The 27,069-nt window shown below is 43.8% G+C and overlaps 1 protein-coding gene across 1 annotated transcript in view; it reads left to right on the forward strand.

Moving 5' to 3' along the window:
• Nucleotides 1-24,885, forward strand: part of LOC146866111 (protein prune homolog 2-like) — a 1,273,164-nt gene extending 1,248,279 nt beyond the window's left edge. The window contains exon 20 of the mRNA XM_085633391.1: nt 18,372-24,885. Coding sequence (XP_085489517.1) covers nt 18,372-18,402 — 31 coding nt within the window. The 3' untranslated portion in view covers nt 18,403-24,885. The remainder of the gene's footprint in view (nt 1-18,371) is intronic.
• Nucleotides 24,886-27,069: the final 2,184 nt, after the last annotated feature.

The following is a 27,069-nucleotide window of genomic DNA, read 5'->3' on the forward strand; positions in this document are numbered from 1 at the left end:
TTCTGTTCCTGAAGTGTAGGGTGGGGGTGGGGGTATGGGAGGGGGTTGGGAAGGTTTGTTCCCATATGTTGTTATGTATTTTGCTGTTTTTTGTTTCAGCTACCACGGAATGACACAAACTACTAATGGGAGGGAAGGGCATGCCCCCGCGGCAAGTGTATGCGCACACCACCGCGGACTCCCAAGCCCGTATGCTCACCCAAGTCATTACGCACGTCCTAGACAAGGTAACACCTATCATAACCGTTAACACTTCACCTAGGGCTTCCCTCCAAGTGCTGTCGTGGAACGTCAATGGCCTGTTGGACCGGCACAAATGCACGGTGGTCCTAAGGTACGCGCAGCACCTTCACATAGATATCCTCATGCTCCAGGAAACGCACCACTTAGGGAACTGCTGCCCCTTTTTAGCTCACTATGGGTACGATCGAGTATGGCACTCTGGTTTCTCCAGGGGCTCATGAGGGGTGGCCATTATCCTTCGGCGCACCCTGCCCTTCGTCCTCTCCCAAGTGATTCATGATCCTCAGGGCTCATCTGTGACAGTTTGCGGATCGTTGGATGGCTCTCCCCTCACTCTCATGTCTGTATATGCCCCCCTCAATGCTCGCGTCCACACTTGCACACACTGCTGCCCTGCTGAATAATGCACCCACCGGCAACATGGTTATTGCAGGTGACTTTAATGCAGTTTTAACACTGGCCCTCGACACCACAGGTCCTCCATCTGCTGCCCGAAAGGCGAACGCGAAAGAGCTGCAGAACTGAAATGAATCCCTGGGACTTTGCGATGCATGGCGCACATGGCATCCCCGCAGCACCCAATTCACACATACCTCAGCGGCACATCACACTCACGCGCGCATCGATGCGATCTTTGTCTCCGTGCCCGAATGTATCAAGATTCTAGACTACCAGATTTTGCCTAGAGGCATTTCCGACCACTCTCCAATACTCCTTAGCACAGGGGCCCGCCTCCTTCGGCCTGCCAAACATGGAGGATGAATGCTTGGTTTCTCCAAGACAAAGAATTTAAGAAGGAGGTGGGGAAAGAACTTAAACGCTACTTCGCTACTAATGAGGGTTCTGTTGCCTCCCGGGCACCCTATGGGAGGCGGGGAAGACGACTATACGGGGGGGTTGCTAAAGGGAAGCTTAAGAACCAGAGGCAATCACAGTTGCATGAGATTTCTTCTAAGGAAACGGAGGCGCTCCGCTTGGAACGCTTAGTATCCACATCAAAGGATGCTGCCTAGGCCCGACAACTTGCCCACATTCGAAATGACATTCGACAACTGTCCCTGGAAGCGGCTAAACTCCTCTGGAGGTCCTTTGTGGCAAGAGTTTATGGTTGGGGGGGACAAGAATGGCACGATCCTGCACAGGCTGGCCACATATCCCAGGGTGAATCGTATTATCCCGGAGGTGGTTGATGAGGCTGGAGTGGTGCAGCGTGCCCCCGTGGCAATGGCCAACACCTTCGCTGCCTACTATCAGAGGCTGTACACAGCGCTTGCCCTGGAGCTGACCATCTCATCTCTTCTTGACCAGGGTAGGGTGCATCTCCCTAGGCTGGATAAGGCTGCTCAGAAAGATTTGGAGCGCCCCATCTCACTGAAAGAAATAGAAGAGGCGATAACCCTGGCCTCCCCGGGTAAGACCCAGGGCCCAGATGGCCTTCCTCTGGAATATTATGCGGCATACCGGGAAACCCTGGCGCCCCACCTGGACAACTTATTTCACGAGGCTGTGGAGAGAGGTTCCTTTCCACGGGAAACGGACATTGCCACCATCGTGGTTCTCTCGAAATCCCAGCCGCCCTCCTGTAGATGTGCAGATTACCGTCCCATCTCCCTCCTCAACACTGAAATTAAGTTATATGCCTCCATTCTGGCCCAGCGATTGAAACCCTACTTAACATTACTGGTACATCCGGACCAATGTGGGTTCATGCCTCAGCGTGGGACCCGCCACTGCCTCCGGAGGCTACAGCTGGCTCTTGCCCACCGGCACCTGCTTACCCCATACTTAGCGCTCCTCTGCATAGACTTTGAGAAAGCGTTTGATTCGGTGGACTGGGCGTACCTACAGGACGTGTTGGCCGAGATGGGGTTTGGGCCCCACTTCCGTTCCTTGGTTCGTGTCCTGTACGCTCACCCGAGAGCACGGGTGCTGGTTAACGGGGTACTGTCAGAGGCCTTCCCCATCGCCAGGGGCACTAGGCAGGGGTGTCCCCTTTCTCCTTTGCTATTCGCCCTGGCGATGGAACCCTTGGCTTCCCTGGTGCGGGCTGAGGATCGTCTCCACGGATGGGAGTGGTCCAACACTGAAGCAGACAAGATCGCATTGTATGCGGACGACGTCCTGGTCTTCCTGGTGGACCCAGCCTCTTCCGGGCCAAACTGTCTCCAGATCTTGCACTCTTTCGAGCAGGCCTCCGGGCTGCCGCTAAATCTCGGGAAATCTGTTCTGGTCCCCCTGCATCTTTCTAGGGAGTGTCCACCATACCACTTCGGTGTCAATCCTTTAAATACTTGGGCATATGGATTACCCTCCTTCCGGAGCTGGGCTGGTCCCTCAACGTAGCCCCGTTGGTTAAGAAGGCCAAGTAAGACCTCCATAAATGGAAAGCGCTACCTTTGAACCCTCTAGGGAGGGTGGCCTTGTTTAAAATGATGATCCTCCCCAGGTTTCTTTATGTCCTACAGAACTCCCCTTTCTGTTTCCTCAGGACTTGGTTCCGGGAGCTAGATCGTCTAATTACCAAATTTCTCTGGAATGGAGGAAGGGCCCGCGTGGCTCTGTCTGTTCGCCGGATTCCCTGTTATGATGGGTGTATGGGGATGACGCACTTGTATCTGTATTTCTTGGCAGTACACCTCTTGGTAGTCCACGACTGGTTCAATGGGGGCTGGTCTGACCCAGCCTACAGGCTTGAGCTGAGCGAACTTGGTCTAGCTGGCATCCAGGCCATGATGAACCGATCATCCCGATTGCCTGATGTGACACGCTCCGTGCTACTGGCCTGGCGGGCCTCACTGCAACACACTGGATGGACATGTAAGCTGACCCAGTGTACTCCCCTCTGGCATGGAGCTGGGCTCCGGAGGGTTAGCAGACTACAGGGGTTTAAAACTTGGGACATTATTGGCATCTCACAGCTAGGGGACGTATGGGCTAGGGGCCATATGCTGTCCTTCCAGGAGCTCCAAACCCATTATTCCCTACACTCGTCCCAATTCTATAAATATTTGCAACTGAGACATGCCCTCCATATGCACATTGCGGATGACACAAGGCTCCCCGAATATAGCCCTTCTAAGGTTCAAACGCTGATGGGCGACTTAGGTAAGGGAGGGGTCTCCCGCATTTATCGCACCCTAGTTAACAACACCCCCACCTCCTTAGATAAGTTGAGGGTTCAATGGGTGGAATGGGTGGGCCCCCTTGACAAGGTGGATTGGCGTGATGCCCTCATGGCCCCCAGAACAGTCACCGTCTCTGCCAAACTCAAGCTGATTCATCTCTACTACCTACTTGCTGCATATCTCAGTCCCCCGCGCCTCTATCAAGGGGGCTTGCGCCTGGATGCCTCATGCACGAGATGCACTCATGCCCCGGCTGACTTCCTCCATATGGTTTGGTTGTGCCCCCGCCTGGAGCACTCCTGGGGATCTATTGAGGCGGAGCTAACAGAGGTATTGGGCTGGGCGGTTCCTCATGATCCACGTCACTCATTGTTGGGGATCATGGACGGGCTGGACGGGACCAGAAACAAAAAGTTATTCTTTAATACTGCTATGATGGTGGCCAAGCGGGACATAGCTGCGACCTGGAAAAGCCCCAACCCGCCTGAACTGGGGAGGTGGCGTAAAGCGGTGGACTGGTGCGCGACCCAGGAGAAGAATCTTTATATAGCCAAGGGGTGCGCCAAGAAATATCGTAGAGTGTGGGGGAAGTGGCTGGGCAATGTGGAGGGTCCTGATTAACCTGGTCCCCTCTCCTGTATATGCATGTCTTCTAGGGGTCATAATAGTGGGTTGCACTGCTTTTATGAATGAATTCCAACCAATGATGTCCGTGTACTTGCTGAATTGTTTTATGTGTTTTAAAAACAATAAAAATGTGATTATCACAAAAAAGGAAATCCTAAATACCACAGATCCACATGTTACTAACCCTTTCTGAGTAAAATAACAGCAGGTCTGTCTATTCTGAATGGCGCTAACATAATAGAATAATGATGTGAGCAATGCCTTTCTAAAGTAAAAAAATAGTCCTTCTGAAATGTGCAATGCAAAATGTAGAAATATCTCAAGTCAAAAATATCTGAATGATTAAAGCAAATGTCTAAAGAAAACAAATCATAATAACATAGTGTTTGCATATTCATTTATAATGTTTTAGACCGGCACAGCACAGTTTCATGGCTTGTCATAGAGAGGTTGTACTAAAATGTTACGTTCACAACATTTGTATTTGTGGTATTTCTAGAGCGCATTAGACCAGAAGGCATCAAAGCGCTATGAGCAGAGGAAAAACAACAGAGTGAACAGTGTAACCCAAAGCAGACAGACCCACGATAATGTATCACCTAACCAAGCCTAATCCATAAAAAGCCACATTCTAATTTGCTTGCAGAACATCAAGTGCAAGCTCTGGCTCCTGATCTGTTCAAGAAGAGAGTTCCAAAACCTGGCAGCTGCACTATGAGAGCACGTTCTCTCCACCTGGCTTTCTTACATCATGGAACCTCTAACTTTTAATGACCTGCAGATCTCAGAGATCTCCTGGGAACACACCAATTCAGTCGTCCTAAAATAGCTTGATCCCTGAGAGTCGAGGGCATTATAAGTCAAGCAAAGTGCTTTCAAAGACACCCGTTTCCTTATTGGCAGCCAGTTAAGAGAGCTTGAGACTTCCCTGACCGAGAAGTGTTTGGGTACTCCCAGAACTAAGCGTGCAGCTGCATTCTGAATGACTTGGAACTTGTTTCACGAAAGTTGGTTGATGTTTAAATACCGAGCATTGCAGTAGTCTAGGTGGTAGGTGATAAGTGTAATGACCACTAATGCCCTGAGCTCTTTCTGAAGCAGACGCAGTATTTACTTCAAGATCCTGATCATCCACAAACAAGAACTCACTGTTCTATTGACCTGGGTGTTGAAGGTCAAGGTATTGTCAAACATCACAACCAGGTTTTTGGCGGCTGCCACTGGTATGGGTAAGGTATCGCAAGTATCTGGCCACCAGCGGTCAGTCCAAATTGAACTGTCCACTCCAAACACCACAATCTCAGTTTTCTCCCCATTTATTTTGAGCCAGATCCTTCTCATCCATCTGCTGAATGCTCGCATACACACCCTAAAGCTGTCCCCTACCTCATCCCGGTCATTGTAAATGGAAACGATGATCTGGGTGTTGTCTGCATAGAGCAATCCCTGGAAACCAAAAGAGTGTACTAGTTTTGTCAAGAGGGCGACCTACAAGTTAAATAGTGTAGAGGTCAGGGACGACCCTTGGGGAACTCCTCAGGGAAGCTGAAAGGGGGCTGCTTTGATGTCACCACAACTAACTCTGATCATTCTATCACACAAGAAGGACTCCAACAATTTAAGGGCCACATCCTTCCACCCGATCTACCACATCCTTTGCCCCAACAGTGATGGAGATATGGTGTCAAAGGCTGCTGACAGGGGGGAATTGTCCTTTGGAATGAAGCAGACTCATGCAGTGCCTTTATAGCACCGGCAATAGAATGAACACGTTGTTACCACGCATTCGCTCAGCACACAAGCCATTACGACTTGCTTTAGGGGGTCGCATTGGTGGAACGGTGTTCGATTTTAAGTCCAACACCTTCGTTACTGTTGCGCGGACTGGAGTTGGATTAGTAAATTATACTAATCCACAGTCCAGCTCCCACCTAAGGCAAGCCGTTATAATGACTAGCACGCTAAAGGAACGCATCGTAACAATGACGCCATTGTGAAGGGATGCAGGAAAAACGCAAGCTTGATTCCGTCATACATTTGTTGAGAGGTCTAGCAAAACCAGGATCGCCGCACCTTGTTGATCCACTTGCTTACGGATAGAATCTGTGGTGGCAATAAGTGCTCATTCGGTACAATTATTCTTCCTGAACTCATTCTGCGAAGGTTCCAGGAGTTCTTGATCAAGAAGATATTTGTCAAGTTCCTGGTTTATATGCTTCTCCAAGACCTTAGCAGGAGCAGGCAGCAGAGAGATCGGGCACAGGTTTCTCAAGTTGCTGGAGTTGCCATCAGGCTTCTTCTTCAGGGGATGACAACTGCCACCTTCCAGCCCTGTACCTACATCCTGGTCTCCAGGATCGCAGAGTAGATCTTCTCCATAGCCTCAGCCATAAGGTCTGGAACCAATTGCAAGACCTGAGGCGTATATAGATCATACTGAGAGCCCGAGGTAGCACCAGCTAACAGGGTCTTGATCTTAGATACAGGCAACGGGGAGAATCTGACTAAACAACTGGGGGCTGCTTGTTCTAAGGCTGCTCTGTCCTCACCATAGAGTGACTGCAACTTAGAATCACCTTGACCATGGGCGGGAGCTGGAAAATCCACATGGATCTTCATAATTTTCTCTTTAAAGAACTCAGCTACTTTGTTGCAAAAAGTTTGAGAGTTCTCAACCTCCTGAAGCGTTATCAACAAACCAATCAAACCGTTAATTTTAAAACCACCTACTTGCAAAATATTTTCATTGGACAGAAGCATCAGAAATGCAACTTAATACAATGGTCTGTTCTGCACATTCATGACAACAAATATAGCCATGGAGGTTTAGCACAATATCCTTCAACCAGTTTCAAATACATCTCCACATCTCCTCTCTGTACATACAGACACAGTGGCTACAGCTGAATTTTTGTGATGTTCTTAAAAGCAAATTAAAATAAATTCTCTTGTACAACATTTATAACATGCTCTTTCAGAAATGTGGTGTGGTTATTGTAACTGAACCAACCCTATATTAAGCATTTTCTTTCTAATGGAAAAATCAATTTCCACAAACAAATTCTGCACCTTTATCAATGGAAACCTGATTTATACAAAAAGGTTTTCCTAAATTATCTCTATAATTTGCATGTATTCTACTTTTCTTTGCTCTTATTGAAAGTTAGGCACCTTTCATCACAGAAATCACTACCAAAAAGTGTGAGGGCCTTTTGGGTATTGGGAAAAAGGGGTGCATCAGCCACAAAAAAAGAGAGCTATTACCAAGCCTTGTCCTATAGTTGGCGCATATGTTAGGAATGAGGCCAGTCATTTTACAAGAACATATTACTGCAACCAAAATGTGAGGACCAAGACATAACCTTGAACGCCTCCACTAATAACTTGTGGTGTATAAAAGTGCCTCATATTTCCCTAACGAAATTTCATACATTTCCATAAAAATGTCTCAAAATTATGCTTTTATAGCAAAATGTGGCTATCTAGTTTCTAACTTGACGTTTAGACATGAGTGCCTAATGCATCATTTATTAAAAATCAGTAGGGTGTCAATAGTTATTTCCACACAGGATAAAAGATCATTTTACCAAGTCAGCAGGTTTTTTCTTCTACTAATGCTAGAGAGAAATTGGATTATGAGGCCTAGCCATTCCACTGATGTTTACTTGTTTGTTTGTTATATTTTCTCTACAGAAAGCTGGTGTCTTAGAATGTTTTGTAGTGGAGGGGTTGAAAGTGGATATAGTGGGGTCTGCAGGCATGCAGGAGCGCAATGTATGTGTCTGGAGCTGATGTGGTTCCACGGCTACCAATGTAAGGTGGGTGTTTTGGAAATGGATCAGTTAGGGGATGGTCCATGTGTAATTATAAACTAAATGAATATGATGTGTCCAGACAGTCCAATAGTACCATGAATATATGCTCTAAAATTACCTGACAGAGGTAGAATGCAGACATCACATTTCCACCCAAGATATGTTCTTCCTCTGCTAGTTCCAGTGGAATCCATAGGGATTCAGGGTAGGATAATGGAAGTGCTGAAGAATCTAGAGGGCCCAAGTCTTTTAACCATTAATACAGATACAGGTAAGCTGCACTCACAACAGAAATTCCTTCAGGAAGTTTGCCACTCAGGGGCCGATTACGATCTTGTCCGGAAAGCATTCCTACCGAATCTGCCCCGGAATGCTTTCTGAACAACTCGAATCGGGGGATTCCGAACGAGCGTTTTGGATGCTTCCGGATACGAATCGCTCGGACTCCCTTGACTTCAATGGGAGCCTGGGTTCCGAACGACAACACAGGCTCCCATTAAAGAAAGGGGTGGCTGGGGAAAATTGTGCACCCTGTGGCAGGCACCCCTTGGTGCCTGCCACACTTTGCATGGTTGGAAAGGGGGTCACTTGTGTACCCCTACAGGCTCCGTTCGGAAGGCCCTGGGTGAAGGAGGGCCTGCTACGGGCCCCCAAAGACAGATTCTGGCAGCGGATTCGTTCAAGAGAAACTGATTCGGAACGGCTGTCCGAATCAGTCATCGTAATCGATCGCTCGGAAACCGAGTACATAGAGCTGTACGATTCAGCTCCGAAAGACGCAACCTGTCTGAATGCCTTTCGGAGCCGAGTCGGATTGCCCTAACGTTTTCCCAGCATCGTAATCGGTCATTGGGCACTATGTACGATTCGGTCGGAAACAAGGGTTCCGATTCGGATTTGGCAAGCCCGAATCTGATTTGAAGCCCTTACCAACGGCATCGTAATCGTTCCAGATGCCTCATCCAGTTTGAAGCAGATCTGGATATCTACATATATAGTTAATGATTGGTATGATGGACATCCAGAATACTGGTCTGAGTGACAATATACTAGTTGAAGAGGCTTGGGAAAGGGGCAATCTTGAGCTGACAGTTGTTGGAGTGCGATGGTTGATAAATAATCGGAACTGCGACAGAGCAGTACCCCCAATTCCTTTGAATGAGGTGAGACATTCAATAAATTATGGTCAGTGGTGTCAAATGGTGCTGAGGGTTGCAAAAGGATGAATGTATCTAGCTTAATAGCTTAAACTGTATATTTGTGCATCATCTGTGAGGAAGGCTTACCTTAAGTAGGAAAAACTGACTTAGCTAGCCTTCAAAAGATGATTTCCTAGATTGAGTTATAGACAAAAGAAATCTGATTGACTGGGCAATTAACACATTGCCCACTATACTCATAAAAAGGGCCTGGTATTATATTTAGTTGGAATTACTCCCATTCAGAGCAGAGTCCATTCAGAGTACATCCAGGGAATATCAGTTCTGCACACCTGAACGCCTGAACAATAGAATAGTAAATTGATTGTTAGTTTGGTCAGATTCAGGAAAGTGTTGTGGAATATGGTATGGTACGCACAGAGTAAATTCCCATGCTGCCCACAATTGTATCTATCCTTTTCTACTAAGTCTCAATTCCGATTTTATTTAACGAGGTTCAGTTTATGCACTGTGCACTTTTTGTTGGCATTTCCTCGCCATGGAGGGTGGTCAAACAAGCTTATGCCCTGCCCATTTGATAATGCCTCAGTTCAAAGCACTATGCACTCTATTATTTTGAACATTGTATAAATCGGAGAGAACTAGAGTTCTGCTATTGATGGTTTTAAGTTTTATACAGTCTTTGGCTATGGCTGAAATATGTATTTCAGTATCTAATTATATAAGAGGCTCCATTGATATCAGAAAGTATTATGAGTCAAATCGTTTAGAGACTACTAGGGTCACAGTCAGTTGTCTAAATTGTTCTACTGTGAAAGCCTAATATGAACTAGTTGTAGCTCACAAAGTGTTTAACTTTTATTGTGAATCTTGTATGTATTATATGTTAATCTTTTTAATTTGTAAATCTTTTTATGGTTCTCTGAGCCGAAATAAAGTTATTCTTAACTTGAAAGTGTCCAATACATTATCGATCATTAACTCCTTTCTCATTAGCTACTTAGGCCCAGATTTACTAAGACCTTACGCTGCCCTTGTGTCACGCAAGGCAGCACAAGGGGTAAAGTGATATTTACTAAGCCCACGCAAAGCCACCTTGTGTGGCATAGTATATGCAGATTAACACAAGGTAGTCCAAATCGCTGCCATATGTTCACCTGCATTGGGAAGGAATTCCATGGGTATTCCCACACATCCACCTATGGCTTTTGGAGCATTTCCTGATTTACTAAGGGTAGTAAACCTGGGAATGCATTATAAAAGCTATGACATCCCAACAGAGGATTAACGAGAAGAAATATGTTTATTTTTCTTCGTTATTTCATCTTTCTACGCGTACTGCATTATGCACCACACACAGACAGAGGAAAATGTGTCTGAGGATTGTTTTTGGGCAGGAAGGTGTCCTTTCCTCTACAAAAACAATTCTGCCTGTAACACAGGCATCCTTGCACCATGGTGCAAGGGTGTCTGCGTTGGTGCTCGGAAGCACTCAGTGCACCAGCGTAGAGAGCAGGAACGTGCCATATCTTAGTAAATATGGCAGATTCCTGCTCTCTCTTTATTTGGCACAGCTTAGCAAGTTACCTTATTGAGATGTTGGAGTCCATGCAAATAGGAAGAGTCCAGCTTGCTGGTTCATAGGTTTTGGAGATGTCCTAAAATGCATATCCTCTTAATTAAAGTCTTCTTAGCCTTTGAGGAAGCTTTTTCACCAACTCAGTACATTATTTTACAGACATCATGGTTGTGTTCCAGCCAATTTCACACCCACAAGGTAGAACTCTGCATACCCCCCTGTTGATGATTTTAAAATCCATATAAATACTGTAAAAGAATGTCTCTGTTTAGCTCCTGAATGTGTATTGATTTGATCCTTGTTATTAGGGGACTGAACTCATGGCCTCTAAACCCACAATATATGGGCCTACTTCCAAAAAACTCTACACGTTTGACTACTTCACATTGGGCAGTCTAAAAAAGAAGAGCTTTGCAATTGACAAATAGATACCATGTCCTATTCCCAGTAATAATAACATTGAAATCGTGCAGCATTTCCTTGGGTGTATAAGCTGCTCCACATCATTCACTTGTTGAATTTGCAATATTTTTGTTTCTTTCTCATACTTTTGGGACCAGTCAAAATTAAGTTTATCATTTCCTGAACTTCTGATCCAAGCTTCTATTTCCCACTTGTATCTATATTCAACTACCACACCATGGGCTCATATGTATGAAACTTCAATTTTGCATTTCCTAAATAGCGAACCTTAAGAAATTGCTATTTTCGAAATGCAAAATAGAATGTACTAAACTAGCAATTTCCTAATAGCGATTCCTTCAGAGTTACAATCGCTATTAGGAAATCGCTGTTTAGGAAATGCAAACCCATTCCTTCTTCTTGGGCCCAAGGCCCAATGGTACGAATGGTTTTGTAGTTCCACTTTGTGATTTCCTAATAGGAAATTTCAAATTAGGAAATGCAAAAGTATTTGTACCTATGGACCTTAGGCTCCCTGTAAAAAAAAAGGGTTAAAAAAATGGTGCTCGTATATAGTGCTCAATCGCCCTTGGGGCAAGTGGGCGCTCACTGGCACTGGTAAAAATGCGTTTTAGGTGCATTTTTACAAATTACTCTGGTTGCCATCGGATTAGATCCGATGGTAATAGCATTTCCTAAATGCCCATTTCGCATTTAGGAAATGCTATTTACATGGGGTTAGCAAATCGCAAATAGGAAATCCCTATTTGCGATTTCCTATTTCGGATTCGGTCCATTAAGAAATGCTAAATGACTTCGTACATATGGACCCATGTGCCTACCTCCTTCTGCACACTCTACTTTTTTTCCCCCACATATATCACATGTTGAGTGCCCCATACAGCGGTTTTTTCATCTTCCACCCCACTGTCCCAACTCCCGACTCGCTGTATTTTTACAGAGCAGAAATAGTTTATTGCCAACGTTCTGAGTGTCCCTGGAAATTGTGTTTTTGCTTCTGCTACACCAGACCTATCACAAAACGCCCTGCCCCAAAACTAGAATACAAAATAAGATGCTTGCTTAAGATCATTGTCTTCATCCCTTTTTTAATGTTTTCATTGATTTTCAACAACTTTAGTCAGTATATATGTATGTGGCATTTGCATAGCACAACCGTGACAGTGGTTTTGCAGGATTACACTATTGGTTCCATCCTCCCCCCGCTGTCACTTTTCTGGTCGTATAGGCAACCATACTGTTCTGCATCTATTCTAGATTCAAAATCCAAACTCCTATTCACAAAACCAACTTCATCTTCAGTTATATTGATATCCCACTGCCCAATAGGTATAGATATTATGCTTCCATGACTGTCAGCATATAATATTCACATAGGTTTATTATCAATAGGCTGCATTAAAGCTTCAATCAGTATCTCCCAACCTTGTTTGTATGCACCTGTTCCCTGTTCTAGTTGTTTTGAACCCATTTCTGTTGTTACGAGCACCCTCAGCATGTCTTAGAAAAGCTGTGCCACCCTCCGTTGTTCACTTCATTTGTTGTGGATATTACTATGTTTTTACTCCAAAACAGTCATCCATCTATGATCACACTTGAGGTGGTCTGCTTGTTAACATTGTTGTTGTTCAGCAGAAATAGGTTCATGGTACACCCAAAATGTCTCAACAACCTGAGTGAGGACAGTTACCACCCCTAATCTCAGATTAAGAGGAGACATTTGTTATTGGGAACAATTATAGTCCAAGGATACAAGCCTCTTAAAATGCACCACTGTTAGGGAGACTGTCTGTCAGCTATTCTGTGTAAGAATCCATCTTGCCCCCTACGGAAGAGGTTCCCTTGCCTACCATCATGGAACATATCTGGGTACTTTGTGTTGTGTGTTAGTGATTTATCATATGGAATGAATGGTGCGTGTCAAGATAGACCACATTAAGCTTAACACCCTACATATCCGACAGACGGTTATGAGTTATATGTGAAGCGCAGTAAGCAGTGAAGCTTACCACTATCCCCTTTGCCTAAGTTGTTAGCTGTTGGCTTATAATGGTGTCTTCTGATTGGCCTTTTTGAAACCAATGGATATACACATCTTGACCAATTCAAACTGGCCGTCACTGAGATTACCTGCATCAGTAGCCAACGAAAGAGAGGACAAAAGGACAAGATACACTTCTCCCAGGTTAAGAGAGGCCTCTACATTCTGCCAAAGCCTAATTTAGGTTGCTTCAAACACCCAACAGTGCTTGCAATTTTAGATTAAAACTGGTCTATTCTGCCAATAAGTTGTACATGCTTTGGACATTAAGGAAACACTGCACACCAGTGATGGGAAGGGCATTGCCAGGAACGTAACCTTTACTGAAGGTTGCCCTCCCATCAGGCTGGAACCTGTTGCTGACTAGTGCAGAAGACATATAGCCAAACTGCCCTTGAAGGAAGGGAGCTGATCTCTGCCTATCTGATAGGCAGAGATCAGCTCCCGTCCTTCAAGGGCAGTCCGGCAGAAAACAAGCATTGGCAAAACCAGTAGGCCTGGCTTTTATGGACTCTCACATGCAAAGCAGGTGTCTACAAATTGGTACAGACTATTGCTGCCATGCCTCTGTGCCACCTTTCTCCTTCTGTGCTGCATATCCGTGCCCCTTATTTTTGCTGCTGTTATTTATTCCTAAACATTGCATTGTAAACTCAATGTTTTTAATGAATGGCTGTACATTAGCTGGGTCTTATGATGCCAATGCTTGTTTTCTGTGTATCCAAGAGAAGGGTAGATCGAGTTCTCTTTCAGTCTCCAGAGTAACGTTGTCCACTACAAATATGTGTGTTATAGAGAGTAAGCATGGAATATTGCTCTTATCAGAAAAGTAGCACTTCCTATATTTCGCAACAGTGATTATGCACTTTCTGCTTTTCTTGCCAGCTTTTCAATGTAAAGAAGCAAGTGTTCTGTGAGGCAGAGCAAGACCTTTCTGGGATTGTAAGGTTCTGTTCCTTGTGCACTTTGCAGGCACTTGCATTAAGCATTAAGCATGCTGGAACCCTTCTTAAGAATGACAAAATGCTGTACCATGGTCACATACTAAAAGTGGTCAGTTGTAGCCTGGGAAACATTCACATTTCTATTAACTGAATCCTCAATCAATCAATCAGGAGTTATTAAGTGCACTACTCACCCGTGAGGGTCTTAAGGCACTAGGGGTGGGGTTTAGCTCCAGTTCAGCTGAAGAGCCAGGTCTTGATGCTATTTCTGAAGATGTGTATGGTAGGGAAGCATCTGATGTTGACTGGGAGCTTGTTCCAGGCCATTGCCGCGACGTGGGAGAAGGCTCTTCCCCCTGCTCTGGTTCTACAGATGCGTGGTGTTTCTGCTAGGGCTAGGTCGGCGGAGTGGAAGTTTCTTTTGGGTACGTAGAAAGATACTCTTTCATTGAGGTATTTGGGTACGATGTTGTATAGGGATTTGTAGGCGTGGGTGAGTAGCTTGAAGTTTACTCTCTTCTCAACGGGGAACCATTGGAGGCCTCGCAGGTGTTGAGTCATGTGCTCATAACGCGGAGTTCGAGGATGAGTCGGGCTGCCGTGTTCTGGATGGTCTGTAGTTTGTGGAAGAGGGATTTGTTGATTCCTGCATAGAGGGAGTTACCATAGCCCAGTCTGCTGGTTATGAATGTGTGGGTGACGATCTTTCTGGCTTCAGGGGGGATCCACTTGAATGTCATGCGGAGGGAGTTGGAGCAGGTGGATGTGACGGCATTGACCTGGCGGGTCATGGTGAGGGAGGAGTCTAGGATGAATCCTGTATAATATATGCATTGACATGCCCTTGTCATCAACAGGCACGTGTCATGTGCACATTGTTTTACAGTACTTAACTTAGTAAGCTATTTTACTAGTGAATGAAGATGAATCTACTTACATGTAGCTCAATACAGTATGCAGATGCATATATCATGTGCAGAGCGCGTCAATCTATAGCTGTGTCTAACTCCTGCTCTAGTTCTAATATGTGGTCTATGTTCTGCAAATCTAAGCTACGTAGCTACAACTTGGGAATGACAAACTCCTGACACTGTTTATGTTTGTGGAAAGTGCCGCTTTTTTCAGAAGCTGGCAGAACTCAAAATAGCACATTATTCGGCCAAGCCATACAGACTCAAAAATGTTGCTAACAAATGCACTCTGATCTGCTCCTCCCCTCTAAACATGCCCTTCCAAAGTTCTAACCTCATTCATCTTCCTTAACGCCAACCCCCCCAATAATGTTATAGTTAATCAATTCCTATTCTTCAAATATAATCTCAAACGACTCCCTTTGCAGCCTGTCTGCGCCAGTATTCAGACCGGCTCAATTTCCGCAACCCTAGCTGTTCTTTCTCCTTATTTCTCAGCTTGTAAACCTCTTGTTCTCTCGTGCCATTCCCTGAGCTCTTTTAACTGCTTAGTTTCACTGATAAATCGTATACAAAAATAGAAACTCTGACACCTTTCCAGGCTCTGCCCTATTCTAATATGGACCTTCAGCTTTTTCAAATGGTGGGGTTTTCACATACCAGAGGATTGAGATAATGCCCCTGCTCCCATGGGAGATTTGACGGTGACACTAGTCACCAACATCATCTGCCGACACGCCCTTATCATTGCTTTCTCAATGTCTCCTGAGCTGTGAGGTTCTTCGTACCACTGCACGGGACTTGCCTTACCAACTCCCAACATTGTTTCTTTTTGTAAAAAAGACCACTTAACTGAGAAGCAAGCAGAGCTCACAATCACACATTCTTGGCCCTAACTAGTCTCACTAAGTTCCACAAAATAGTGAAGTCTAACCCATCTCCCACCCGTAAACATTGCCCTACCCAAATCACATATGTTCTCTTCCTTAACGCCAAACTCACCATGACGGTTATATTCAGTGAACGGCGGTTCTGCAGATATAATCTCAAATAACTTTCTTTCCAGCCTACCCATTCTAGGCCAGCATGTCTTCTTCATCCATGTTTTTTTCTCGATTACTCAGATCGGCAACCTTCAATGCTTTCCCCTTGCCTTAACATGATCTCTCTCATCTGCCACCGGATAAGGCCTCCACTTATGTGTTTTCCCTACATCCCACCCCTCTTCATCCCAGCTTATATCTTCCATTCCCACCAACTCTCCAGTACCTCCATCAACTTGTTAAGGCACATCTTGCCTAAACAACATTGGCCATTTCTACTGAATGGCATCATGACACACTACAACTGCATTTCTGGCGTTACAGAAACCGGATACCTCTCTGTTTACTTCTATTGTGTGCCCTATTGTGGCCATCGGCTCAGGTGAACCAAATCGTTCTCTCTTGAGTGGAACAGTATCAGATGCAGCCAGGGACCCTTCTTACTCAACGCCCAAAGCATGGGCAATAGCTAGCCCCATGTCATGCCCCCTATTCCTTCAGTGCCATCCACAATGGCTGCCACACACCCACTCTACTGACCCATGACTAGGTTGTGACGAGCGGGCTACATGTCACCATACCTGGGACATTGACCCTCTTATTTGCCCCTCTGCTCCAGTCTCACTTCTCTAGTTAGTCTCTCAGCGTCCTCTTTCTGTTATCACGTTCATCCCTACATCCAGGCTCCTCATTTCTCCCTGTGGTTCCGTTGTTCATCTTCTTGAGGTGAGGGGTGTTCCAGTAGCCCCCACCCTCTCTATGCTGCCCTTACAGGCCAACACAGGCCATTCATCTGTTGCCATTGTGTTGGGGGCATTTGCTTCTTTACGTGTCCCTTCAAACAGGAATCCTAGATTTGAAGAAATTACACTCCATTTCAGAAGTGTCGGCCCTGTCTGGTACCACGCTCCCTCTGGCACATTAGATCACCGTCATCACCCCAATCCATGTCACCCCTCCTCTTCTTGGCCTGCTCCAAACCAGCACTGTTCCTCAACGAATTTGGATTCAATACCTCCTGTATCTCCCTGCTTGGGCCACCACCTGGCACCTCACCAACGACTCCAACGTCTCTATTGCCTTGCCAAACAGGGGCCTATCCCTGGGTCCTCCCTGCAATTTGGGCTATTGTCCTCTGAGACCCATGGACTTTTTTGTTTGTGCGGGGCAAAGCTTGCTTTTTCTGGAGTTTTGTCATGCCTTTGTCACCCTCAATAACTGCATGGCACCCCTATGTGTTGGGCCCTGCACTGCCTGTCTATTGCACTTGCACGCCCTTGTCACCTCCTTGTGGAGCCTACCACTGCTCCCTTGCCTTCGGGGCGGAGTTGAATTATATGCCAATATCGCTGCATAGACCCCATAAATGCCACCCTCTGTGGTCTACATCTTTCTGTTTATGCTGCGGTGGAAACCTCTTCACTGCCCTTAATAAGGCTATGGTTTCCCCCACCTCCTCTCCCGGCCACCATCTACTTTTTATTCACAAAGGGATTGAGGTAATCCCTCAGTGCTCATCAGTGGTGTAGCAAGGGGGGGCGTGGAGGGCGGTCCGCCAACCCCTCACCCTGCTCTTACCTGTGGCCGTCGTGGGGCAGCAAACGCAGGGGCTTACATGGGCGGCCAAAGGTCTACCTTCGCCGCTGGTGCTCATGCGCGACTTGGGCGGTGACATGGTGGCCAAAGAGCCACCGACATCATCTGCTGATGTGTCCTAGCCATTGCTCTCCCAATGTTCCCCTTCTGGTGGGAACCTTCTGCCCCACTGTGCATTTGAAAACAACCTTAGTGCATTTATCGGTTTAACTTTTCTACACATTGCACACTCATGTTACCTCAGAAAGTGACCTGTTGTGTTTGTACAGTAGCTGTGTTTGAACGTGTATTGATGACGTACGTTTGACCAGGGCTTTAAGTGGGTCGGGTCTCACCGGGTCTGAGCACCGGCAGTTTTTTAAAGGAGGCCTCGAAACGGGTCTCTATCGGGCTCTGTTTTGTGCCCTGGCACAGAAGGTCCGTTTTTTTCGAGCGTTATAGGTGAAGGGAAATCATTTGCTCTCTGGATTTCCCTTCTCCTTTTGAAACTCAGGAGCAGCAACATTGTCGTGGTGCCACCAGGGCATTAAGTGGAAGCTTTTTCAATATTATATACAAGCGATAGTTGCTGCTTATTTATCCTATGCAACTAACAACCACTGACAAAGCAAATAGTCCTGACTTGTTGTAGGTATAATGTTACTTGTTGTATCATATATCTGGAAGCAATGACAGAAACAGCAAAATACCAGTCAGGTGGCACACTATGCTGAGCACAAACTTTTAGCTTATGTGTTTCTAAGCCACGCCCTTAATTCCATTGGCCACGCCCCCTTGAGAGACCCCACAGTTTTTACATCCCACTTAAAGCCCTGCGTTTGACAGAATGCTTAGTAACAGTAATCTACTTTCTTTGTTTTAAAGCTACGACAAGAAACCAGAGGAAAAGTCATAACCACGCCTCAGACCTGGAAGAGGAAGCACTGCAGTCTGGATGAAGTTGAAGATACCAGGGCACGAATGGGCAGTTCTTCGTTATTTTTGATTTGCTGCTGTTGTCTCCCATGAGGACATCGAGGGGAAGCGGCTGTGTTTCCCACCTAGAGATGTGACTTTGGGAATGAACATTTGGATGTGAATATTTGAAAAAAAAGAAACTTTGTCCGTAATCATGTGTATATTTTTTAAGTAAAATTATGTTGCCAATTATGTGCCTCGAGCATGCACTTTGGTAAGGAAGTAGAGACTCTTCAATTATGTTCTTTCATGCTCTGGTCTTTATTTACTCCCTCTATGTAACAAGAATTTTAATTAACAGCACAAAGTTCAATTGTTTGGCTGCATTTACCAAAGGTCTGCTTGCTTAAGATTCTGGATATAAGTGTTACATCATGCAGGCCTTGTCAGCTAAGTGATTAGTATATAGTGAGTGGTCCCTGGCAATGTTGACAACCTTTTACCTCCCATTTGACCTTGAGTCCAACCTACCTAACATTATCCATAACATTGGCTGTGGCCTTGTCAGGCTACTCCCAGTGAACTGAGGGTTTCAATGAAGATTCTATCTGAAAGGTAACCATCTACATAAATCCTGACGCCAAGCTGCAAACGAGTGAAGCCATCACAAGAGATGTCCTCTGCAGAAAGGTCACAGAAGCTTTTGTTTCGCACTGTGCTTTCACTGTCCTTTGTCTGAATATGTATTGTCTAAAGAAATATCGTCCGACATGGATATAGATTTTATCTTAGATACTCCAATGAGGTGATATTTTTCTAAACAATATTTAGGGCACAATATTTATATTCTGACCAAGATACTATGTTGCCATACCCTTCAACTTATTCTGCATTGACTTTCTTTATGCTATGTTGCAAACTGTTAGTTGTGCCCTTTTATTGGGGGCATCTAATGTTTACCCACATATCTAATACTAATTGAAAAATATACTTTAGGAAGGATATCAGTGGCCTTGCATACTGTATTTGATGATAATGCTTGGAATTATTAGAATTATTTTGGATAATCTCTGATGTGAACCCTGGCTCTTGACAGAACACACGTTGGCTTTTTAAGGGATTTCTCTATGAAACATGAAGTTTGGTGGCAAACATGCTTGCCTCTGCAGAACACACATGCAAACAAGATGAGTGTTCTTGATCTGTATTTTTAAGCAGTTACACCGGGTATATATTCCTAGGTAGCATGGTTTTCAGAACAATTAGGGAAAAGCTGAACTTGTTGGCAGTTTAGCATTATTTACAAAACACATGATCACTACATATAAGTATGCATTTGGTAATGTTGCTCTTTTCTTTCCTCTTCTAGATGAGGTTGTAGTTCCAATTTTTTCCAGGAAGCAGGTGTTTATGTCTCTGAGTTACTGGATGCGGGCCCATAGTGGGTGTTGTTTTAGTACACGCAATCTAATAAGACCCTTTTTTATCCTCACTTTCAATACAGGGCAATGGGGAACTCCACAACAAGACTGACATGGTGTGCAATCCCTCTCCAGCAGAACGATCCCATTTCATATGGGTTCCAAAGGAAAGCCATACTTTATCAAATTTAGCAACTCGATCATGCGCAATAGCCGGGGTACATGTTGTATGTTGCCCGTGGCTGTTTTTCAATGCTTCAGTTTCATTTCAACTGTTTTCTAAAGCTACATTTAAGGGTGTTAGTCGTATTGATATTAAGGTTTTCCAGGAAGTGCTTGGTACCTCCCTGCATAGCTTCTAAACCCAGGACTTAATACCCTCTCAGCAGCTACTGATGTCTCACAGTGGCCTTTGCTAGTACCTAACACAGGGAGGTGAAGTCTTGCACTGCAGTGGCAGGTTGCGTTAGTCTATGGCTATGCACATAGCTATCATAGAACTATGCAGAATGTTCAAGAGGACTCCAGAGTTCTCATAACCCTAATCACAGATCTGCACCCTCGAAATGAAGCTGGTAATATGACGTTTTCCTCTAGGATGGAGCCTCTAATCAAGATGTACATGTATGCATGGGTGCTAAGAGAATGCCACACACTACATTTATAGGGCATTCGTCAAGCAAGACAGTCGTCCATGGTGTGACTGGTCTGTTTGATGTACATGACATTAATGCAAGAAAATTGTCCACTCCTTAGTAATATGCCACATACTTGCTTTAAATAGTTGCTTTATAGTTTGGATTTTCCCGGTAAGACCCTGATAGCCAGATAACAGTATCATTGTGCAAAACATTTGGGGTGAGAGGCATGAGTGACTTCATTTTGTCACCATTTTGCTCCTGATTGTGTGGTCCTTTCCATCACCCCTTTGATGGAAGTATCAGGCAAAGGGAGTGATGCACACAACACAGCCCCCACCTCACTTCTAGCATGGAACATACTTGTGGAATGCACTGCAGAAACAGTGTGGTGGCTTCTTCTCCACATCCCCACCACACCGTGAAGTCCTCCAGGCCTCTCCACTGGCTAGTGTTCCTTTACGTGGCACTAACAATGGTGCCTGATTTAATATAGCAATTATAATAGCAATGGGGTAACCCAGTATCTCTCAGAACCTGTGCAATCGTATACAAAAGTAACAGTTGGTTCTGTCGGGTATAAATTATTTCTTAAACCATTGAACCAATCCTTGGTTTATTCATAGGAAGGACAATTAGTCATAAGCAATACACACAAAGAAACCATAAAGGGTATTCAAGATTTTTATAAATTGCGTCATTTATAAATGACGCAATTTATAAAAATCTTGAATACCCTTTATGGTTTCTTTGTGTGTATTGCTTATGACTAATTGTCCTTCCTATGAATAAACCAAGGATTGGTTCAATGGTTTAAGAAATAATTTATACCCGACAGAACCAACTGTTACTTTGATTTAATATAGCGGTAGAGAGGCACAGTGACAGTGTATGTTGATAGTACAAAATTGTGCTTCTTATTCACCACCATGTGTAAACGTAATGCACAGTAATGAGATAACAGAATGAATGTCAGTCAAAGAAATTGGGCCTGGTAGACAAGCCATTTCTTTAAATTTACAAATAAACTTCCGTTATCACCAACAGATGTATGCAATGCATCTACGCTGACCAAAGAATATTCTCCCTCCAATGTAAACACCTAGAAGTGGTAGGAAACAGTGCCATTGGTTGATTTTATTTATGGATGGCAATACATTTTGGGTAAAGTAAGTCCTCAAAACTAAATATATTTAAAATATTTAAATGTGTATTTACCAGGGCTGTTGAGGACCTGTGGCTTGGTATATTTTCCTTCCTATTTAGGTGGTATTCTGGAATAGTTAACCTGTCTTCTTGTGGGATTCAAATGTACTAATAAATATTTTCTGTAGCACCAGTAAATGTCTGAACAGTGACTGATTGCCCAAAACTAGTGAGCAACACAAAGGCTGGGCCCTGCTTTAGTCAATGCTTGTATAATAAGAGAGTATTGTCTTCTCGGGAGAAATGCTTGGCGACTACTCAATTGTTTCCTCACAAGCAATTTAATCACCTCTAATGATTTTATAATAGCTACCTCTCTGTTCTGTCTACTCCCTAATTATAGGCCTGCCTCTGCTTTCTATAGTGTTACCTTGTAGATAACAATGGCTATTTGTATCTGAAGATCTGATGACTTCTTTATCCTCTGTTCATGTCTTGTAAGGGGCACAACCTAGTAACGTGGCAGATTGTCTAAAGAGAATCAACACAAGGAAATGGCAGGCACAACAACTGAACTACTCTTTCATTCTCAGGCAACAAGTTGTGTTGCAAACAGGAAGACATTTAAGGCGTGAAGCTGGACACTACTTTGTTGAACCATATGGCATGCTGACAAACCCCTGCTCATTGTCTTTAAGAAATGTAAGCAGTAAACCAGGGAAAAGTTGCAATAGCTTGGCGCCTTCACAGACATTAAAGGATAAATGTTTGTTTGTTTATATTCAGTACTTGTTGTCTATATCCTTGCATATCCGAGGAAGAGCTGTATATAAGAAAAGCGGCAGGTATGCATCCTCCATGAGTCAAAAGTTGTCAAGGCATATTATCAAGAAACGGCGTTAAAATTATCGACCCTTGAGATTCCCATAGAAGCCCATGTTCTGGTGTCAACATGGGTTTGTATTGGAATTCTCTGCGGCATATTATCAAGCCCATTATCGCCGCTTTAGCGGCAGTTTTCTGCCGCTAAAGTGGTGATAATTTTAACGCCGCGCTTGATAATATGCCCCGTATTTCTTAACTGTGTCGAATTGATTGAGGTGCTTATCGTGTATTTGTGTGCACCTTTAGATTAAAAAGATTTGCTAGACTCGAATAATCCTCACAAACCATTATATTTGCATAAATGAAACCGTGACAGTGCTTGGATACGGCTTCTGACACTGCAGAAGTGGTTGTGTGGGTCAAAAGATAACATTTAGTAATACCAGTGGCAGTGTTAACTTTGCTCATTTTAATTTCTGCAGTGTTTGCTATCACAGAATTTTGCAGTTTTGTAACACTTTACAAATTATCCTATAGTGTTACCTATCCGCATGGCACTGAATTCGTTGGTCAAGATCAAAAAGATAAAAGGGGAGAAGACCTGCATTTAAACACATCTGGGACCATAGATCGCTGCGAAGGTTTCATCAGCCTCAGGGCTGTTTTACCTGCTGTTATTATGGAAATCTTAACCTATCACTGACAGGCTGGTAGATTATCATTGAAAGTCCGCGCTTATTATTATTAATTTTTTAAAACGACTTAATATGACCTTTGCAACATACAGCTCATAAAACAAATGAGTTTAAAAAAATATATATTTTTAATAAAAATATCAACATCCTTTGCAAACAAAAACAATTTTAAATATTGTTGTTCCCTTTAGCATGGTGAATGTTTTTTTTTTTTTTTTTTTAAAGCCAGTGCGCATCCAACTTGTATTACTGCCTTTAGTGAGCCATTGGTACTTTGTACATTGGACTGCGTGAAATGACCCTGCAGTGTAGCATAGTGTTCACACGCCTACGAACATTTTTCTTCAGCGTGAATGCTCTCACTTCTGTGTTTGTAAAATGTGCCAAGGTTACAAACATATTTTATTTTTATCTCTCAGCAGTTCATCATTCTGCTCAAGCCAAGATTTGTTTACTTCATTTGCGAAGTTGCTACTTCAGATCCTACTTCTTTCCTTTTTTTATTTTTTATTTTTTGTGCATGGAACCGTAACATATTTATTTGTTTATCACAGGAAAATTGAACAGATATCCGTGTTTCTCTGATGACAGAACGTGACCAGAGAAACATGAATGACTTAGTTAAAAGTATAGTTCATGTTATTTGGATCAGATAGAACAGTTTTTTGACAAAATCAGCATATTTTTGGGGTTTTGTTGGGCTCTGTGTCCGGTATGTACTTTTTCAGACCCTTCTGTGTACTTGCATATTTCTAGTAAGTTTTCCTGAGAATCTCTATATATTCGTTACTGAGGGGGTGTACAAAATTCACTTATTTTCTTGTATGTGAAATGTCAGGAAAAGTATGCAGAATTATGCAAGAGGCATAATCTGGCATTTAGCTCTATTTTCTTATTTTAAATATACCCTTATGTCCAAAATGGACTTGAGGACGCAGTTTGCACTAAGAAAGTAGCACTATTTGCAACAGAAAGAGAACAGCAGCTGCCAGACGCTTGCACTTTGTAACTTCCTTGTTCCACAGTCGGAATTTTGTCCAACGTGTGTCTTATTTACTCAAGAGGGTGCAATGGTGTAATATCAGGAACTTTACATGACAAGGGTAATGTAACATTCCTGAAACTAAGTGAATTACTCTGGTGTGACATAAGTGTTACAAAAACAATTCTGTAGAAATGAAGTAGTCCACAATGAGAGAAAAGCAGCCAGGGGGTTTACGCGCATATGTGTGATAAAGAGGATGTAAGGACACACAATATTCAGGATTATTTCCTAAGGAATGGAAACCATGGCAAACACTACAGATTTCGGCAATTAAATGTATACTGAGCAATGCTTTGAATGGCTGCTGTATGTAATGTCAATGCTGTGGGTCTGCCAAAGGAGAACATTTTAAAAGAGAGGACACATATCTGTATAAAAAGAGCATTGGGATGATTGATCACTGCTGGGATTGAAAATGTTTGGTATTTGTTTTATAATTTTCATGTATAAATATATATTGCAGTAGGAATAATAAGAGTATTAGAAATGTAGTAACACGTGTAAAACCTCAATAGGTAGTTTAGAATTGCACATAGTATATTTTATATTCCAATGCGTTTTTTACTATGTATCAAATACACAAAAGTAAATTACAAAAGACTTGTTTTGGTAAACAATAACTATTCAAGTTTCGTTATTCTGACTGAAAAATGTATAATCTGTAACCTTGATGTATGTACATTTAATTTAAAAATAAAAACCTGCTATCTATTCTAAGTGCTTATTTCTCACAGTCATGGTTCTGTCTTTGATAATCTGTTACTCCTAACATAGTCAGACATTTACATTGTTTAATTTCACAATGCAAGTGATCCTACTGTTATTTGTTTTCATGTGTGTTCCTGTGAATACTTTCTCTAGACCCTGGGACAGGCAGTACGCCAGGGTTTCTCTCCGTTTGGATTGCCACCTTACACTGTTTGTACTCTTGCCTGTCCAGTGGCAGCTAGGTCAAGCAGTGAAGGGTTATTGCAGGAAATGGTAGTGGATTTGGAACTAAGGCATAATCTGACACAAAAATTAAAATAAACCCAATGTCCAGTCAGGGCTGTGTATATGTGTTTTTATGAGTGTATAAAACATGTTGTAATATGCCTTACTTTGTTAACGGCCCCGGTGCAAACAAGTATAAGTCACCAGGTGAGAGCCATGGATGCTGAAAATTCGCCGAAAAGTGTTGAAAGTGTTGAAAGCCAAAAAATGCCCAAACAGGAGCTCGACACTGTTCTAGTGGAAACCAGATACAGCTCCTAAGAGCCTTTAAAGTCAATGCTCAAAAAGGGTGGCTGCTGGTACTGGTGCCGTAAATAGCACCCAGGATAGGTTCTTTGAGTAGTAGCCAACTTCAGGGGTGGTATCCACTGAATGACTGGTTGTGGTCAGAATATCTGCGTGGCAGGAACACTCAGGGCACCTGGGTCACACAGTAGACCCACTGATTCCCACAAGCAATTAGAGAACTGAGATTCTCTTCAAGGATCCTACAGCTGTTTCAACCTGAAATGTATCCAGAACCAGTGGAGCTAGGGAGATGAATCAAATGGTTCTAGAATCAGGGTGACCAGTCGCTGTGCTATACTGCACTATACCATACTCTATGCTATAATCCAAATCTAAAGGGAAAATTTTGTTGTCCCTCTTCGGTAGATAGCAGGTGAGTGCTGGAGATGATACTGGCTCCTACTAAGTCAGAAAAGTATGGGGGTGTTCTAGGTGATGAGAACACACTACACTCACATTCCTGAAATTCATCTTGTAGATCCTCAGCCATCTTCAGATGTGGTCATGGTTTGCTGGCTACAGATGTACCAGATGCACAAGCCCTTGTCCTTCTGGGTCATGCGGTTGCTCATCTCTGCATTCAAGGACAGTTCACTTTTCCCATCAGGCCACCACAGCAGGGCCACTCTAGAACTTTAGGCTTGGACCAAGACTTGTGGAAAAACAATAGTTTAAAAAGTCCTGATCCAGGTGAGACTTTGCTTTCGGTAATGGTCCCAAGCATCGTCTTTGGTCCAGAGAAGGAAAATTACTAGTCTAGCTGGGAATGGGGCTGGTCTTATCCAGTTAAAGTTACTCGGTTCAAAATCGCTAAAACTGCCCAATTAGTGCTGGGCACATATTTATGAGCATTTCTCCATAGGAAGTGAGTGGCAGGTACCAAATGGTCAAAGAAATATCTACTGCAGTAGAATCCAGCCAGACATCCCAAGTGTGGTCTATCATGTTTTCTGACAGCTTCCAGCACAGGCAAAAGGGGAGACCAGGGATGGCCTCCAAAATGTACCATGGGGAGTGATGGATCAAAACTGTGGCAGGCAACTAAAATGCCTTATACACATAAACACAAGGAGTAAAGAAGGGCCCCAGTTACGGTGGACTGAACTCTTTTAAGAAGAGAGGGTCCATAGACTGTCTGTAAGGCAGGGTCAAAAAGGCATATCCCACCACCAAATTTCAGTCTCTCCAAAGCCTGATGAGATAGTAGTAGCCACTTTCTAGCATGGATGATGGGTAATCTGTGGAGGCACCCATCTGTCCCGCAGAGTCTTCTTTCTTTGATCACAGAGTTAGAAAAACAAGGGGTAATATCAGTGAGTTCACACAATAGTTTAGTCTTCTGACAGAAATCAATAGGGCAGGACATAACAAGTGATAAAGGGCAGGATGACACAGTGGCCTACACAGTACATACATTCATCTCCTATAATTCCTCATGGAGGTTAATGTCGGTATGAAGAGCCTAATGGTAAAATATTTGCTTTGTGCTTTAAGTATTGCCATATACAAAACATGTATCTGGTTTACAGTGTTCATTTAAGACATTGACTAGGCAGAGCTTCCAAGGCCTGCATCTTTTCGTCAGATATACGTGTGAGTGTTTCTTCATCAAGC

Source organism: Triturus cristatus, chromosome 2_1 (genome assembly GCF_964204655.1).
Source record: "Triturus cristatus chromosome 2_1, aTriCri1.1, whole genome shotgun sequence".
Taxonomy (NCBI): domain Eukaryota; kingdom Metazoa; phylum Chordata; class Amphibia; order Caudata; family Salamandridae; genus Triturus; species Triturus cristatus.